General features: G+C 38.4%; 1 protein-coding gene across 1 annotated transcript; it reads left to right on the forward strand.

The window, feature by feature from the left end:
- The first annotated feature begins 8,025 nt into the window (after positions 1-8,025).
- On the forward strand, positions 8,026-13,994 carry LOC122048881 (L-ascorbate oxidase homolog). Its single transcript, XM_042610397.1, has 6 exons — positions 8,026-8,313; positions 11,748-12,489; positions 12,559-12,907; positions 12,976-13,353; positions 13,453-13,531; positions 13,628-13,994. Exons 1-6 carry the CDS (start codon positions 8,026-8,028, stop codon positions 13,826-13,828), a joined length of 2,037 nt encoding a protein of 678 aa, XP_042466331.1. The 3' UTR covers positions 13,829-13,994.
- The last annotated feature ends 1,343 nt before the right edge of the window (positions 13,995-15,337 follow it).

A 15,337-nucleotide genomic window follows, 5' to 3' on the forward strand; every position in this document is an offset into this window, starting at 1 on the left:
TGGATTAAACGTGTTAAGTTCCGCAGGAGATCCAAGTCAAAACCTAAAAGAACAAATAGATTAAGTTTTGGATCAAACGTGTTAAGTTCCGCAGGCGATCCAAAATTTAATTTAAAAGAACACATGGTATCTAGGAAAAGGTTCAGACCTTTGTACAAAATTTTTGTACAGTGGAACCTCTAGGTTTTCCGAGTAGCAACCAACAAATCTATCATCACAATAGTCCAAACAACACAGAATCTACAACAAGGATACAATTCTCTACTCCTTACCTCACTACCTAGCCACTGTTGGTGCTGGAACAGGATGCTGCAGGATGGGGTTGCTGCCGGAATCAAAAACACCCCACAATACACAAAACCTCACCAATCCGTGACCTAGATTAGCAGCAAGGAGAGGATCAAGATCAAGAGTGGAGATTACTATCAAACAATAACCTAATTCCAACCAAACTTACCTCCAAGATCAAATAGGGCACGCGACTGGAGGCTGGGGCAGAGGTAAGGGATCGGCGGTGTCACAAGGCGCGTTGGATCAACTCTGGCAGTCGGCGACAGTGCTAGGTCATGGGAGAACACCGGCGGTGGTACTCGGGTGCCGGCGAGAAGGAGGACTAGGGCACAGTCAAGTGGAGAAGGTCGGCGCTGGGGTCGAGAGACGGCGGCGTCGGCAGGCACAGTGGTGGCAGCCGACGCTAGGGCAGAAGGGAGGCCGGTGGCACTGTGCAAAGGTGCTTGGCTTCGCTGGCGGCAGTGGGGAGGGGGCTCAGACCTCACAGCGGCTAGGTGTTAGTTAGAGTCCTAGAGCCAATCATTTGATGATTGTATGGACTCATGTATATCATATTCTTATATATATATTAAGGCATTTGGTTTTTGGTTATTATGCTTATTTGTATTAGTGCCAGATAAAATAAGTATAGTAGCGTCCTTGAGTAGAAGGTTCATACCTATATCAATCGATTAGTTGAATCGATAGTGAGATGATATAGGGAACACTACTCTAATTTATTCCTAGTCGAGTATTAACATTCAGGGACAATGTTAATACAATAAGACTAGCATGTAGGTCAGCTCGATGACTTGATCTCACAAGTCATGGATATAGAGATATCAAGCTGACACATGGGTATGCATTAGAGAATGTATACTGAATGACCCGCCATGAGAAAGTATCATGGATCGTTATATGAGTGTCATATACTTTCTCATGTGGCTATTAGTATGACTATTAGTCCTTAGACCTGAAGTCACCATGGATCCCTACATAAGGAGTTATGTACTTTGGTTTCGTCAAACGTCACCCGAATCGGGTGGACTATAAAGGCGATTACTGGGTATATAACGAATTATGCAGAGGGATGTGAGTGATGTAGATGGGATCTATCCCTCCCATATGACGGGAGCGACATTGCTATTCTTGATAGAGTGAGACCACTAAGTGCATGGCCATGCCCAAATGAGTCAACATTAGATGTTGAGCTCATTTGATCGAGTGCGTCTACTTGGAGTTCAAGATTTAGATTGATTAGAGGATGACACGGTCTATGCCTCACATTGATCAATCTAGATGTCTAGGATAGAAGGACAATGTCACATATTGTGAGGAGTCACAATTAGTAGTCACAAGGTGATGTTGGATCTCAACATTTCTTGTAACTTGGGTAGCAATGATGTATTGCTAGATGTCTCTCATTGCTTATGTTTCTAAAAGAGTTTAGAAACATTGCCAACGTTACAAGAACCTATTGGGTCACACACAAAGAACATGTGGATGGAGATTAGGTTCATATGATGAACCAATAGGATTAGGTTCATATGATGAACCAAAGATTGGATTCGAATTAGACTTATTGAGTTAGACTCAATTAGATTCAATTGTTGAATGAGTCTAATTTACATTTGATTCATTGAGTCAATTTATATTAATGAATTGAGATTCATTAAATTAAAATTGACTTGAATCAAAGCTTGGATTTAACTCAACAAGGAAGAGATTGGGTCAAGTTTGACTTGACCAAATTGGAAGTTGAAACATCAAGTTTGACTTGATGCATTGCCACATCATGTAGGTTGACTCATCCTACATAGCATGACACATAGTTGCCACATCACCTCCACCTCATGAGGTGTGCCACCTCATTGGAGGTTACACTCTCCTTTCTTTAATGTGGCCGGCCACATTAATGAGAGGAGTTATGTGGCCGGCCACACTTAATGGTGTGGAGTTTTTTCATTTGTGTGATTTGATGTGGTTTTATTGTATCATCTTCCTTCTTGCTTTTGGCTCTCCATGGCTGATGGTTGCCGTGCACTTCATTGGAGGAGAGGTGTGAGTTAAGTCCAAGACAATAAGAGAGTGTGAAGGTCACAAAGGAGAAGACTACTAGAGGAGTGGCGAGATTCTTCTTGTTTTCTCTTCTTTTCTCTTCTTTCCAATCCCATCCGAGAGCATCTAGAGAGTGCTAGCACACTTGCGGTGCTCTCTCTTCCATCCTTGAGAGTTAGAGAACCCTCTGTTAGAGTGTATACTAAAAGCCTAGCTTTTGGTATAAACATTTATCTAGAAATAAGAATCACATTGGTCAAATATCTACATTTATGATAAATGTAGTTGTTCAATTAATTTATATTGTAGATAACATGGTGTGTGGTGTCACACACAGAGGATCATGTTATCAGTACCTTATAAATTATAAACAGTAACTCACGACCATAATGGAAAGGAACAAACCATTGGAAGGTCGTAGTGTAATTAGGTATTAGTTTATCTTAACTATATAATTACACTAGTACACTTAGAGTGTATTGAGTAGGACCATTTGAGGTCGTTTCTTTTATACTGACTTTATAAAGAAACAAAGACCTCGGTTATTATGGAAGTGTGTACTCTTAATCCTAATATAATAACAAGCACATATATTTGATATTTATTTCTCTAATTTATCAATGGGTGAGATTTAGTTCGATAAATCAATAAGCCCGATAAGTTGGGAAATGATATCACTTATAGTGTGTGTTGTTGATTATAGAAGGAAACTGTGTCCTAGAGATACTAGGTTGATAATGTCCTCAAGAGGAGCTCATAAAGATTGTCATGTTAAACCCTGCAGATGGACTTAGTCCGACATGATAATAAGGATGAGTGGTACTACTCTTGGACTTAGATATTAATTAAATGAGTTGTCAGTAACTCACTTAATTAGTGGACATTCGATATCTTAAACACAGGGAGACTAACACGCTCATAATAAGAAGGAGCCCAAAAATGTAATTTGGGATTGGTGCGGTAGTTCAATAATAGTTCTCTAGTGGAATGAATTATTATTGATAAAATTAAGTTGTGTGTTCGGGGCGAACACGGGATGCTTAATTTTATCGGGAGACCAAAACCAATTCCTCCTCTCGGTCCCTATCGTAGCCTCTTATTTATAGAGTACTATACCCACCTATACCCACCTTCATACCCATGTTATAGGGGTCGGCCAAGCTAACTTGAGGATCAGCTAGGGTCGGCCAAACCATTGGTTCATGGGTGGTCGGCCCTAGCTTGAACCCAAGCTTAGGTGGCCGGCCCTATTTAATTTAAAAGAATTTTAATTTTAAAATTTTCTTATGTGAAAGATATAATTTATTGAAGAGATTAAAATTAAAATATCTCTTTTATAAGTCTCTACAAAAGATTAAAGAAAGATATTAAATCTCTTTCCTTATTTGTAGATTAGAAAGGATATTTTATTTCTCTTCTTTATAAATTATTCACATGTTGAAAAATTAAAATTATAGAAATTTCTTTTTATAAACCAATCATAAAAGGGATAAAAATTATTGGAGAAATTTTTTATAAAATTTCTGGAGACAAATTAGGAAGTTTTAATTAATTAAAACTCTCCTTGTTTTGTTTTTTAAAGTGGCCGGCCATTGTGTTTAAAAGAAGAAAATTGTTTTAATTAAAATAATTTTTCTTTACATGGCAAAAGAATTAAGGAAATTTTGTAATTAAATTTCCTAATTTGCCTAGGCCAAGGAATATAAAAGAAGAGGTGAGGGTGCCTTCATGGGAACAACCTCTATTATTTTTCCTCCCTCTTTTCCTTGGTGTGGTGGCCGGCCCTTCCCTTTCTCTCTTCTCCTCTTGTTGGCCGAAACCTATCTTCTTGCTGGAGTTCTTGTGGTGGCCGGATACTACTTGGAGAAGAAGAAGAAGAAGGAGAGAAAGCTTGTATCCCTTGGAGTTTGGTTGGTGTTTTGTTCTTCGTCCTTGGTGAAGCTTCTTTGTGATTGGCCGAACCTAGCTAGGAGAAGAAGAAGGTGCTTGGTGGTTTCTCATCTCGGAAGATCGTTGCCCACACAACGTCCGAGGTTAGAAGAGGAATACGGTAGAAGATCAAGAGGTTTTTCTACAAGGTATAACTAGTAAATTTTATTTCCGCATCATGCTAGTTATTTATGGAAATAATACCAAATACAAGAGGCTTACGTTCTAGAATTTCGAATATGTTTTTTCGAAGTTGTGTTCTTTTGTTTCTTTCTTTTCCTTGTGATTTGATTGTTCTCTTTGGTTAACCTAAAGTTATTTTAGGAAATTAAATATTAGCTTTCTATTAAAGGTTTTGTCTAGTCGGTGGTGGTTGCTCCCATATCCAAGAAGGCCATGTGCCTCGCCACGTCAGTACTGGGAACCTTTTATGGAAATTAATATTTAATGGAATTAATAACTTAAGGAGACTTGGGTCGAACGTGTTAAGTTCCGCAGGAGATCCAAGTCAAAACCTAAAAGAACAAATAGATTAAGTTTTGGATCAAACGTGTTAAGTTCTGCAGGCGATCCAAAATTTAATTTAAAAGAACACATGGTAGCTAGGAAAAGGTTCAGATCTTTGTACAAAATTTTTGTACAGTGGAACCTATAGGTTTTCCGAGTAGCAACCAACACCCTCCTTGTTCGTGTGGATACCGAGAGAGGATTGTCTACGTTGACAATCTTGAGATCCGACGATTTTGGACCTTGCGGGATTGCGAAAGGCACGCTACAAGGGTAAACATTTTCTCGTAGATCTAAGTAGTAGATCAGTTTTTGAACTCGTACAAGAAATAGTTTTTCGAATTTTGTATACGAATCTTTGCACGGATCTACGGCTTTGGGTCCTTCGGGGTTTCCGCGACGCGAAAAAGCTGTTTTCGCGGCCCGAAGAACCCAACACTAGGGCTTCGGCGTTTGGGTTTTTCGGGCGAGGATCGGGGAAGACGAAGACTCGGCGCCGTGTGGAGGAGAAGATCGGAATGGGCTCGGCGATGGCTTATTGCAAGGCGTGTAGCGATTTTATGGCGCTGGTTGGGAGCAGTTAGGGCAAGGGGATCGACGTCGGGCGCGTGGAGAAGAAGAAGGAACAGCGGGAGGAAAAGAAAATAAATAAGAAAAAGGGAATAGAAAATAAATAAATAAATCTTTTCCTCGCTTAAATGGGTAGTCTAAACAGGCTTTCCCGGGCCCCGTTTTTATCCCCGTAAACTCATCCATATGAGCTTTGAAAAATTCCTGAAAAATTTCAAAAAATTTCCTTATTATTATTCGTCATTTTTCGGTATTTTACAGAAACAATTCATCAAAAGCCTTCTTCAAAGAAATAGCAGAAGTGTCAGACATATGTACAATAACAAGAAAACTGTCAATAACACATCCATGTTTGTTCACTTATCTTAAAACAACTCTCATTTGCTCTTTGACTAAAATGTCTCGACACCCATCAACCATAAGAGAAAATATATTGTCTTTTATATCATTAAGAATGACATTTGTGATTTTAGCAACATAAACCCGTGTTAAATCCTTTTGAGCTATTGGAGACTTCATTTGATTGTTTCTAGGGGCATTTTTACTCATAGTCTTGGCAACCTCGTCATTTCTTTGGGTATACCACTCAATCAATTCAAGAAAGTTACCTTTATTTGAGGAACTCAATGACTCGTTATGTCTACGGAAAGGCAAACCTTGTTTCAAAAGAAAGCGTGTAACATCCAAAGTTATCGTTAATCGAGTGTGATATGCAACCTCCATTCCACGCCCATGTGCACTTTGTTGTTGATTTTGAAAAGCCTCAAGTTGTGTTCTTGCATCATTGCGAGCACTAGTTACGCCACCAACATGCGTATTAAAGACTTCTATTGTTTTTCTCCAATTATTCATCCCTGAATTAGTAAATGGCTCATCTCCAACTCGACATCCTCTATGAGAATTTTTAAAGTGATAGCACTAAAAACAAAAAGCTGCATCTTTTGATATGTTGTAGTCTAACCATGAAAGTTTTTTAAACCAAGCAACTTGGAAACTTCTATGCTATTTACCAAATTGTCTTTGGAAATAACTATGACCAAATGGTTCACAAGGTCCTCTAATTAAATATTCTCTTCGAATCTGATCTTTAATAGAAACATCAAATTCATTAATTGATTTGCGTAGCCTTGGGTCACTAAAAACATCATCTGGGTTGAATTCAATGGGAGAATGTTTTTTCTTAATATTTTCTTCCATATAACGCTTTGAAGACTCTACACTTCGTTTTAAAAATTTCTCCACAACCTATGTCAATTCATCAAAATTATTGATTTATGCAATCAACATAATAATTGCAGTACTACCAAGTATAAATCATGAAATTAGGAATCAGATGAAATAAGGAAAAAGATTCACCTTAAATTGAAGGGATTTTACTTGTTGTGGAGGATTGGCGGCGAAGCACAGTGGCAGCTAGCGATGTTGATGGACATGCAAACAATAGTGGCATGAGGCATCGATGAAGTGAAGAGGACACAAAGATGAGGACAACGGTTTGAGGAGATTGGAGAGGGAGAAACGATAAAATGTCTTAGCACGATTAGGGTTTTTGCAAGTTTAAAGAGGAAAGGGTCGGCTCGAAAAAAGTTTCGGCTTCTAGAAAAGGATCAGGCCATGAGAAAAGGAAAGGTTTTGTTTAATGACACTTTTGAGAAAAAGTCCAATAAATTTGAAAAATTACAATTATGCCCTTTATTTTTTTTAATCACACTTATACCTACATTTTTTTTCCAAGAGCAAGGGGTGCGGGAGCACCTCCTCGCGCCCCCTTGCCTCCACCGGTACAAGGGGCAATGTCGAAAAGTATAAGGCTCGTCTTGTTGCCAAGAGATTCACTTAGAAAGAAAACAGTGATTACATGGAGACTTTTTCACCTGTGTCAACGAAAGACTCCCTTAGGATAATCATAACACTTATAGCTCATTATAATTTAGAGTTACATCAAATGGATGTAAAAATTGCATTCCTCAACGGAGACATAGAGGAGTCTATATATATGGTGTAATCAGAGAACTTTGAGTCTAAGAACTCAAAACACCTAGTATGTAGATTAAGAAAGTTCATTTATCATTTTAAAACAAGCATCCGGTCAGTGATACCAGAAATTTGATTAAGTGGTTACCTCATATCGTTTTAAAGAGAACCTCATTGATCAGTGCATATATGTCAAGTTCAAGGGGAGCAAGTTTGTTATACTTGTTTTACATGTGGACGATATATTGTTTACGAGCAATAATAAGGGTCTGCTGCATCAAACCAAGTCATTTCTATCCGGTAATTTTGAAATGAAAAATCTTGGTGAAGCATCATTTGTTTTAGGCATACCGATCTATCGTGATTGTTCAAGAGACATTCTTAGACTTTCACAACAGGCCTATATTGAAAAGGTGCTTATAAGATATACGTAGAACTGTACACCTGGTGACACACCTGTGTCAAGAGGTGATAAGTTTAGCTAGCAGCAATGTCTACAACTTAAACTTGAAATAAAGGAGATTGAACAATTCTCATATACGTCAGCAGTGAGAAGTCTCATGTATGCACAAGTTTGTACTCGACTAAATAGGGATGTTAAGCAGATATGTTAGTAACCCAGGATCGTCATACTGGAATGCGGTAAAGAGAGTGATGTGGTATTTACAAAGAACTAAAGGACATATGCTCATGTATCGAAGAACAGATCACCTAGAGATGATTGGATATTCAGGCTCCAATTTTACTGGATGCTTAGATAGCAGGAGGTCCACTTCGGGCTATATCTTCATGCTTGCTGGAGGGGCTATATCTTGGAAGAGCATCAAGCAAACGCTAGTAGCCACTCCTACTATGGAGGCAGAGTTAGTAGCATGCTATGAAGCATCCAATCACGAGATTTGGCTATGGAACTTCATCACAACATTGCAAATCGTTGATGGGACAGGACACTGGGGATTTACTATGATAATAAAGCCGCAGAACTTTATGCCAAGAACAACCACAGTTCGTCGAAGTCCAAGCACATCGACATCAAGTTTCTAGTGGTTAAAGAAAGAGTTCAGAATTGTTAGATCATGGTAGAGCACATCAACACAAATTCCATGTTGGTAGATCCACTCACTAAAGACTTAGTGCCTAATGTGTTTCATGCACATGTTGTGGATATGGGAGTCCTTCTTATGGAAGAAGAACTCATCTAGTAGAAGTATGTATTTATTTTATTGCTCTATGTTGATTAAAACAAACAAACATTTATTTTGATTATTATACGTACTTAAAGTTTAAAATATTAATGAGAATTTATGTTTGTTTGACACTCTGACTATGATATCATCATTTACTGCTGTTATTTAACATTTGATGTTTGTAAATATGATACAAATTCCTTTTAGAATCATACAGTTTGGATCATGATTTGTTATTGTAGTTTAGCATATAGTATTCGCAAATATAATCTGACATTTTTGAGGTCATCTTAGGACCAGTTAAAAATTGACATGTATTGATCACATTTTATGTAATTTTTATTCTACACATTTACATCTTGATCTATGTCATTAATGATATTGATATTATGATTACTGTTGGGACTTTTTATAATCATATACAGTAATTACGACCTCTTTAGTCATATACCAATAAAGTTAACAGACCAGATTATAGGGATATTCTGTACTCATAAAGTTTGATATCAACTAAAGCTTTATTTGTATTTCATACACAGCTCACAGGTAGCCTAAGTGAGAGATTGTTGATTATTATCTCTAATTGGTGGACTTAATTATAAGTTGTGTATATGAGCACAAACTAAACCCATTAAAGTGATCTAATTTAGGCTTATTAGGTTTCGATTGTTAGATGTAAACCTTATATATGTAGAACCTATAGTCCCGCATTTATTATCATGAGTTGATAATAGATGTCCATTATATATAGGGTTGGTCCTCAAGGGTTTAGGACATCATCATCTTGACACAACTCGTAGTTCCCCATTAGACCAAGAGTTTTTTCGACGCCATCAACCCTAAGCCCCTTGGTAGACCTTCCTTTTGCTTTCGCGCCGCTTCTTCTTCTTCCTCAGGGTTTAGAAAAGACAAAGATGTCTTTTCAATCAAGTTCCTTTGTCTTTGGTTATTCTTTATGTTGTTGTGTCATGATTAATTATTGAAACTAGATCCATACTCATATGTTCTTGTATTTCCTATATGCGAATTCTTATACAGTTCTTAGAATCTATGTGGCTTAGATTTTACAAGTTCTAACATCTCATGCATATTTTTTAACATGGAATTAATATTGATACTGATGGAATAAGATTTTCAGGTCATGACAGTATCTTGTCATCAAAGGGCACAAAAAACGGCACATCTAGTATAAATTAGACATGGATATTTGATTGTATCAGAAAAGAAACACATTATAACAAACTTATCAAGTTAGAGAACACATCAAGATTATCTTGTTTGTAAACAAGATATAATCAAATTTTAATGAATTTTAAAAAATATATACTGTACTATTGTATCTTAAGCACCATGGACAGGGATAATTCTAAAAAAAATATATATTTCTCTTCAAGCAATTAACGTATTTAAAAAAGTGTTATAAATAGGTTAAACAGACCATCCTATAATATAAACATAATCATAGATCTATCAAACGGTTTAAGATTCTTTCTTGTTTAAGTAAACATCTCAACTTTTTGACACCCCTATCCCTCTGTTTAGGAGGAGGTAAGTAAAGGGGAGGGAAAGGTAAACATGGGTAAAATGAATTTTTACCCTTGTTTGGGAGAGAGTGAGCTATGAAGGGGAAGGGGAGAGAAGGGTAAAGCTTCCCCTTGCATGCTTGGGAATAAGGAAGGGTAAGGAGAAATTATTACAATTATATCCTTATTTATTTTTTCACATGCAGATTTATTAAAAAAATAAGAGGATATTTTTGTAAATTTATATATTTAACCTTCATTTCATCCCTTTCCTCTCACATAAACTTTCCCTCCCTTCCAAACAAGGGTAAGATAAATATATTACTTTCCCTTCCTTTCCCTCCCTTCCCCTTCCATCCCCTTCCATTAATGAACCTTATCTCACCCCATCCAAACAGAGGCTACATGTTTAGCTTTGCAATTTCTTTCCTGAATATGTTCATTTTTATTTTCTCATAGATTATTTCTGCAAATCATACAAAGTGGAGATCACTTGATTCAACAAGGCATTAATTACTTAAATTCCATCAAAGGGTGGAATCCATTAGACTCAAGATTTTAACCGAAAAACCTTGACTCACATTATGGTCGGCACAGAGTTTGCAAAAAAATGTTTTTTTTTCTAATCTTAAGTTAATCGGCCAATAACTTTTGGCAAATTAGCTAGACTCTCAGTATAAAAATGATGAGAGATTCAATCTCCATATACTGTCTAATTGAGTGCTTATCTTGATTTTGCAAAAAAAAAAAAGACAAAAATTATACAATGTAAATAAAGAGCTCCTATTTATGATTTTAAAATATGGGAAACACATAGAATGAGCATCTAAACACTCCAAAATTTAAGGTTCCTAGGTTTGCTTTTGATTGTGGATATGGATCCTTGTGTTCAAATCATGATAGATAAGGATGATCTCTTTTATAATCGAAGCATATATCATAGGTTAATTTGCAAGCTTAACTATCACAATAAGTTCAGCTGATAAGTCCAGAAACAGGATTGATTAGTTCGGCTATTAGTAGTTGTTGCCTACTCTCAGTTGTTTTTTTTATTTTTTGGGCAATCCTTTTAGACAAGCGTTAGTGCGAGAAGAGAAGACACTGGCATAAACATCGGCTGTGCAGGACACCTATGATCACAAAACCTGGCAATTGATACTCGACTTAATAGTTCTATGACCCCTTAAACTTACTAATCCACTGGTTTTCACCAATTTACAAAATCTTATATTGGCATTCAGTAGTCACACGTCAGAGAGAAAGAGAAACAAACCCTAAGCAGCCGCAATCAACACGCCGTCAAAATCAAGCATAGCGACGAAATCCAAAGAGAAATCGAGATTATTAACTCACCTTCTCCTTCTTCTCGCTCCTCCTTAAGCATCGCTGAGAACGACGCCGTACATCGTCGTCAAGAGATCTCGAGGGGGCGGAGCGGCGGCTCCTGGAAGCCCTCCGCTTCGAGCGCCATCACGGCCCCGCTTTGGGCAAAATTTTACATTTGAATTTTTTTTTCATGTTTAAAAGAGGGTAGGGATTTTAAAATATACAAAAAGCTTGGGCGAAAGTGAAATTTCCACACGAAGGAACCTTCCTGTTTGCCGCCAGCTTCTTCTTCCTCCTCCTCTGAGCTGTTCCTCATCACGCGATGATGGCGCCATAAATTGTAGCGGTGGAATTTCAATTCCCACATGGTTCCTACCAATCTTACAATTCCCAACGCCGCTAGTTTCGTCATGCACGGACTTCACCTCCTTCCCAACGCGTTAATCCAATCCTCTGCTCCGTATCTGTCGCATCTGTTTTCTTCGCGAGCGCGCGAGCTTTAAAACCCCTACCTCCCCCTCTCCTTTCCCCCATCACGATGAGTCTTCTTATCCTTTTTCTAGTGTCGGTCTTCCTTTCCGGCGCAGAGGCCGACGACCCCTATCGCTACTTCACCTGGACCGTCACCTACGGCCCCATCACCCCACTAGGCGTCCCGCAGCAGGGCATCCTCATCAATGGCCAGTTCCCCGGCCCCCTCCTCGAATGCGTCACCAATGACAACCTCATCATCAACGTCGTCAACTACCTCGACGAGCCGCTCCTCCTGACGTGGAACGGCATCAAACAGCGGAAGAACTCGTGGCAAGATGGCGTCTTGGGAACTAACTGCCCCATCCCTCCCCGTCGCAACTACACCTACAAGTTCCAAACCAAGGATCAAATTGGAAGCTATACTTACTTCCCCACAACCGGAATGCAGAGGGCCGCCGGAGGATTTGGCGCCTTGAACGTGCACCAGCGACCGCAGATTCCGGTGCCGTACCCGAAGCCCACCGGCGACTTCAGTGTCCTCGTCGGCGACTGGTACAAATCCGGCCATAAGGCGTTGCAGAGAACGCTGGATTCAGGGAGCCCTTTGCCATTCCCGGATGGCCTCCTCATCAACGGAGCACAAAAACCCAGTACCTTTAATGGCGATCAAGGTAAGTTCTCTGACTCAAATTAAGCACCAAGAGTTATTGAATTGATTCTAATTCGATCTAAATTTGCAGGGAAGACTTATCTTTTTAGGATCTCCAATGTCGGCTTGCAGAGCTCCATCAACTTCAGAATCCAAAGCCACAAAATGAAGCTTGTGGAAGTCGAGGGATCGCACACGCTTCAGAATATCTACGATTCACTCGACGTCCACGTCGGGCAATCTTTGTCTGTCTTGGTGACGCTTGATCAAGCTCCTAAAGATTACTACATCGTTGCTTCCACAAGGTTCAGCGGCAGGAGAATCCTCACTTCCACCGGCGTCCTCCATTACAGCGACCCCAAATCCCCTGTTTCCGGCCCTCTCCCCGCCGGCCCGGCCTTCGGGTTGCATTGGTCCATGAAGCAATCGAGAACATTTAGGTGAGAATCAATTCCCTCGACCGATTACAAGTGAGATCCAGACTGATAAAAATCTGTTTTTTATGGAGGTGGAATTTGACGGCGAGCGCGGCGAGGCCGAATCCCCAAGGCTCCTATCACTACGGGAACATAACCAGGTCGAGATCAATCAAGTTACAGAACTCCGCGCCGGTGATCGCCGGGAAGCAGCGATACGCCGTCAACGGCGTGTCCTTCGTCGTTCCCAGCACGCCTCTGAAGCTAGCGGACAACTTCCACATCGCTGGCGTCTTCACCTGGGACAGCCTCCCGACCGCCACTACGGAGAAGGCCGGAGCTGAGCCGCCGATCACCGCCACGCCGGTGGTGCGGTTCCAGCTCCACGACTTCGTGGAGATCGTCTTCCAGAACACGGAGAACAGCATGCAGACGTGGCATCTCGACGGGTACGACTTCTGGGTCGTCGGGTAAGTTCTTTTCTAATTAAATTAAATTAAATTACATTTATTATTAACTATTTTTAAATGATTTTAATTTTTTAAAAATAATTATATTAATTGAAGCAGTTATGGAGCTGGAGACTGGACAGAGAGACTAAGAAGACGATACAATTTAGTTGATGCTATCACTAGACACACTGTGCAGGCAAATAATATTTTTATTTATGAATAATTAATTTAATTATCGTATTAAATGTTAATTATGAATATTAATTATATATGTCTGTGTGTATATATATAGGTTTACCCAAAGGGGTGGTCTGCAATTTTGGTGTCCTTGGACAACCAAGGGATGTGGAATTTGAGGTCGGCAATGTGGGGAAGACAATACCTCGGCCAACAATTTTACATAAGAGTTTGGACTCCGGAGAAGAGCTACGCGAACGAATACGATATGCCTACGAATGCCCTCCGTTGCGGGAAGGCCGTTGGTGTTTCTTGATCGCTTGCTATAAGAACGCCTAATTCTCTATGCTCTTCGTATGTACCTTTGCTGTTTCGGAAATGTTGTGCAATTGGATATTTGGAAAAGATTTTTTTTTTCCCCCTTCTGTATTTGAATACAATATTATTCAATAAAATATATCGTGTTGAAATGGTTCGATAGATTCCATTTACAGCATGGGGTGGCTTGAGATTGATTGAGCTCAATTTAAGCATTATTTTAAATTTTTAAAATTTTAAACTTTTTTGATTGATTTTTATCAGTAATTTGATTCCCAACGATTGGATTGGTTATCCTATGAAGGTGTCCAATTTGTTAAAGGATGATAATTTTATTATAATGGAGCAAAAGGTTAATTTTTGACAGACGCATAACGATCAATTATAAATTGATCTCATAATTTACCTATTTTCGGAGATTCTACGGACGGATTATGAGACTTAAATAACCGTAATCATCTTTTGTTTTATATATAAAAAATCATAATCTGTTATGAATATTAGCAAAGTGAATAAATGTATTCCATTTTATTTATTTAATTTAATAAATTATTTAAATCTATTTATTTAATTAATTTTATGATGAATATAAATAAATTATTATTAAATTGAATTTTTATGAAGATTTAATTCATTTAAAGCTCTAATAATAGTTTGAAAATAATTTTTATTAAGTTTTCCTAATTTTCACTAGTTTACGAAAAGTATTTTGATATAATTTTGATTAAATAAAGTTAATTTATTTAGAATGGGAAAATATAATGGTTGCGGTCTAAATATTAACATTATTATTATTATTTTGAGAAAATCAGAGTATGTAGTAAAAGGGAATCCCCTTTATTTTCTATATAATAGTATTTTATCATGATAATAGTGCGGGGTGGGGTAAGGTTTGTTATCCCTATTCTCATTCCTAAATTTCATCTCTCTACTTTTTCATATTACATGTGGCAAAAAGACGAAATCGCTCGCCTCCAACGCTCCCGTCGCACCCGACCCAAGGTCATCACGAAGAAGGTAAATCATAGTATCCTGAGTGAGCATGTGGCAGGTGGGGTGAGTTGCACAGGGACCGGGGATTTACGCCCCGACTACCCTGAGTTTCGACCCCGCAACCTCATGTGGCAAGCATCCCACTACATACCAACTCGGATGACCTATGGGGTCTACTTTTTCATATTACAGTCTGTTTGGGAGGAGGTGAGGAAAAGAGAAGGAAGGGGAAATAAAGGGAAGAGAAATTTTGAACCTCGTTTGAGAAGGAGTGAGGAAAGGGAAGGAAAGGTAAAGAAGGGAATCCCCGAATGCGAATCAAAGGAAATCAAATCCCTACCTCCATCTCCGCTCCTATCCTAAAATTAATTTTATATTATTATTTTATTATTAATATTAATATTTTAAAAAATTTTAATATTAATATTATTATCAATATTATTCATGACACTATTATTAATATTTTTTAAAATAATATAATAATAATAATATTATTATTATTATTTTCAGGACA

The sequence above is a fragment of the Zingiber officinale genome, chromosome 2B, assembly GCF_018446385.1.
Source record: "Zingiber officinale cultivar Zhangliang chromosome 2B, Zo_v1.1, whole genome shotgun sequence".
NCBI lineage: Eukaryota > Viridiplantae > Streptophyta > Magnoliopsida > Zingiberales > Zingiberaceae > Zingiber > Zingiber officinale.

What these genes read in the sequence shown, in the direction of transcription:
- LOC122048881 (XM_042610397.1), top strand. Translation starts at nt 8,026, where the DNA reads ATGATTGGATATTCAGGCTCCAATTTTACTGGATGCTTAGATAGCAGG. An exon ending in TTATGCCAAGAACAACCACA is followed by an intron (nt 8,314 to 11,747) that starts GTTCGTCGAAGT and finishes CAACGCCGCTAG; the next exon opens with TTTCGTCATGCACGGACTTC. An exon ending in TACGACTTCTGGGTCGTCGG is followed by an intron (nt 13,354 to 13,452) that starts GTAAGTTCTTTT and finishes TAATTGAAGCAG; the next exon opens with TTATGGAGCTGGAGACTGGA.